The sequence below is a fragment of the Macadamia integrifolia genome, chromosome 2 (assembly GCF_013358625.1).
Source record: "Macadamia integrifolia cultivar HAES 741 chromosome 2, SCU_Mint_v3, whole genome shotgun sequence".
Classification (NCBI taxonomy): Eukaryota; Viridiplantae; Streptophyta; class Magnoliopsida; order Proteales; family Proteaceae; genus Macadamia; species Macadamia integrifolia.
The window spans coordinates 4,784,094-4,786,371 of NC_056558.1; the positions used below are offsets into that span (position 1 = coordinate 4,784,094).

The following is a 2,278-nucleotide window of genomic DNA, read 5'->3' on the forward strand; positions in this document are numbered from 1 at the left end:
CTCTCTGTCTCTACACTAGCTCTGTGAGAAAGCAGTGCTCCCAAAATATTATTATGAAAGTAATAGCTGCAGGGACCGTCAGTATTTTATATATAATAGAATTCCTAAACCCTAATCCATTCCCACAATAGAATAGGGCTAGAAGTTTCCTAATTAGAGTGGTCCTTATTCTCTTGGGCCCAATGGGTCAATCAATATCAGTTAAGCCCACATAAGAGTCCTAACACAACCATGTATTAGAGTTAGAAGCACCTCACAACACATCAGATCATAATTTACCTAGAAAAACACAGGAAATTCTTGGTAGCTGTCTTATATTTCCTCTTCCACTTAATATATAATTATGTTTATGTTACAATTACAACTAGGCAACTTAAGACAACTATTACCAACATTGAGCATGCAGATCCACTTTTCACCTTATATGCTAGGCATGTTCTGAAGACAAGGCAATGTTATACAGGTGTATATTGCCAAACTCATATTGAGTTGTGATGAAACTTCTCATTTTTGTTCTCCATCCACTGTTGCCTGAACCTGAGCTGCATACTGCAAGTTCCAAAGAACATCTTCAAAGGATGGCCGAGACATTGATTCAGGAGAAATGCACTTGTTAGTTATGGAGATAACAACTGATAATGATTCTTCGGAGCATGTAGTGAGTACAATAGGGTCAATAATTCGTTTTCGACCATCCTGGCCACCCAAGGATGCCTGCAAAATGAGGCGCCTAGCTCAGGATAACCGAAAAAAAAAATCCATTTGAAGTATTCATATCTGATATATCCCTGTGAACATAAAAGCTTGTGCTTTATTGCCTACCGAAAAGACATTACTGTTTATGAAATATGAAGTGACAAATGGATAGAAAGGTCATGCTCATATAAAATCTTTACTTTCAACATACCATTTCATTGAGAAGGCGTGCTTCGCCTCTTCCAGATACAGAAGGTCCAACAAGTGCTTCGAGTAATATGAAACCAAAGCTATAAACATCATCCTGCAACTTTGTAATCTGCCTGCAAAGACGAGCATCTTAAAATCAAATGACAGCAACTAAATTAAACGCACTTGACTTGCAGCATGGTTACAAACTTTTAGAATCGAAACAAAAAAATGTATCACTGTCACACAATCTATCTACCCCCAATAACAAGGATAGCTTCAACTGGAGTCTGCTGCATAACATACAACAATTACTTAAGTCACTGATTAGAAGCAACATGTTCCTGAGAAAACACCTGAGTATTATTGATAGCAGTTCTTTTCAACAACACAAGCATGAATTTGACCAATGATTAAATGGGTTCTACTAATGAGATCAATTTACAAGAAATATGTCGGTTTACAAGAAACTTTACCATTTCTGGCCTTCTCCCTTCGCCTACAACAAGAAAAACAGAGTAGAAAAATGAGGAACCAATTTTGATTTAGGAAATAAATGTGCAGTAAATCAGTAAATCCATAATTCCAGCATTAATTAATCCTACCTCATTTTTTTCAATTTCTTCTGTGATTATAGACAACCCATAGTCACTCAGCTTAGCAATCTGATGCTCATCTACCAAGATATTGTTTGTCTTCAGCCGGTTGTTAAAGAAGCCAGGAATCATTCCAGTATGTAGGAACTGCACAGCCTTGGCAACAACAATAAGAACTGCCAATCGATCTGACCATATAAGGCCCTTCTCCTGACTATCCACTGCATGAAGAAATGTAGCTATATTGAAGATATTGCCAATATATAAAACAAAATGACACAAAAACAATATCGGGCAAATCCATTCGATAAATTCACTTGGGTTGATTTCTATAAAACCAAAACAGGGGAGGAAAACATTATGGCAAGTCAACATATTCCAAATAATAGGGTAATATAACCCTATCCAAACAGTCTATACCAAAGAGAGATGATTCCTGCCCTACAGTCTGACTATTTGGTTTTGGCAGTACAAACTATTTGACCATCTGGTCTGGTGTCAATTAAATATTTAGTCTTGGACCTTTTGGTACCCAAACAATTTGACCATCTGGTGTCAATGCTTCATTAACCAGTGAATGGTTTTTTTTTTTTTTTTTTGGGGGGGGGGGGTGGAGGATGATGCTGCAGGACATTGATATGCCTGTAACCATGGTGGTTCACAGTCCAAACAGTTCAACAGTCAGGTCCAACCGGTTTCTAGAACACTGATTGGAATGCTAATTATCAGTATCGTTTATGAATGGAATGCCAATTCATGACTTGCAAGACAAATCAACATCACCACCCCCCCCCCCA

At 37.7% G+C, this 2,278-nt stretch overlaps 1 protein-coding gene across 2 annotated transcripts in view; it reads right to left on the reverse strand.

Annotated features, from left to right (window-relative positions):
• Nucleotides 1-274: 274 nt before the first annotated feature.
• The window catches only part of LOC122068658 (probable inactive leucine-rich repeat receptor-like protein kinase At3g03770), a 5,779-nt gene continuing 3,775 nt past the window's right edge, over nt 275-2,278 (reverse strand). Inside the window, exons 4-7 of one of the 2 annotated variants that reach the window (XM_042632543.1) lie at nt 1,491-1,702; nt 1,362-1,384; nt 908-1,019; nt 275-549 (exon numbers count right to left, since the gene is read on the reverse strand). In XM_042632543.1, the coding sequence (XP_042488477.1) occupies nt 505-549; nt 908-1,019; nt 1,362-1,384; nt 1,491-1,702 (392 nt within the window). In that variant the 3' untranslated portion in view covers nt 275-504. Of the gene's footprint in view, nt 715-907; nt 1,020-1,361; nt 1,385-1,490; nt 1,703-2,278 lie in introns of both variants that reach the window. The other variant, XM_042632535.1, reaches the window with a different exon arrangement.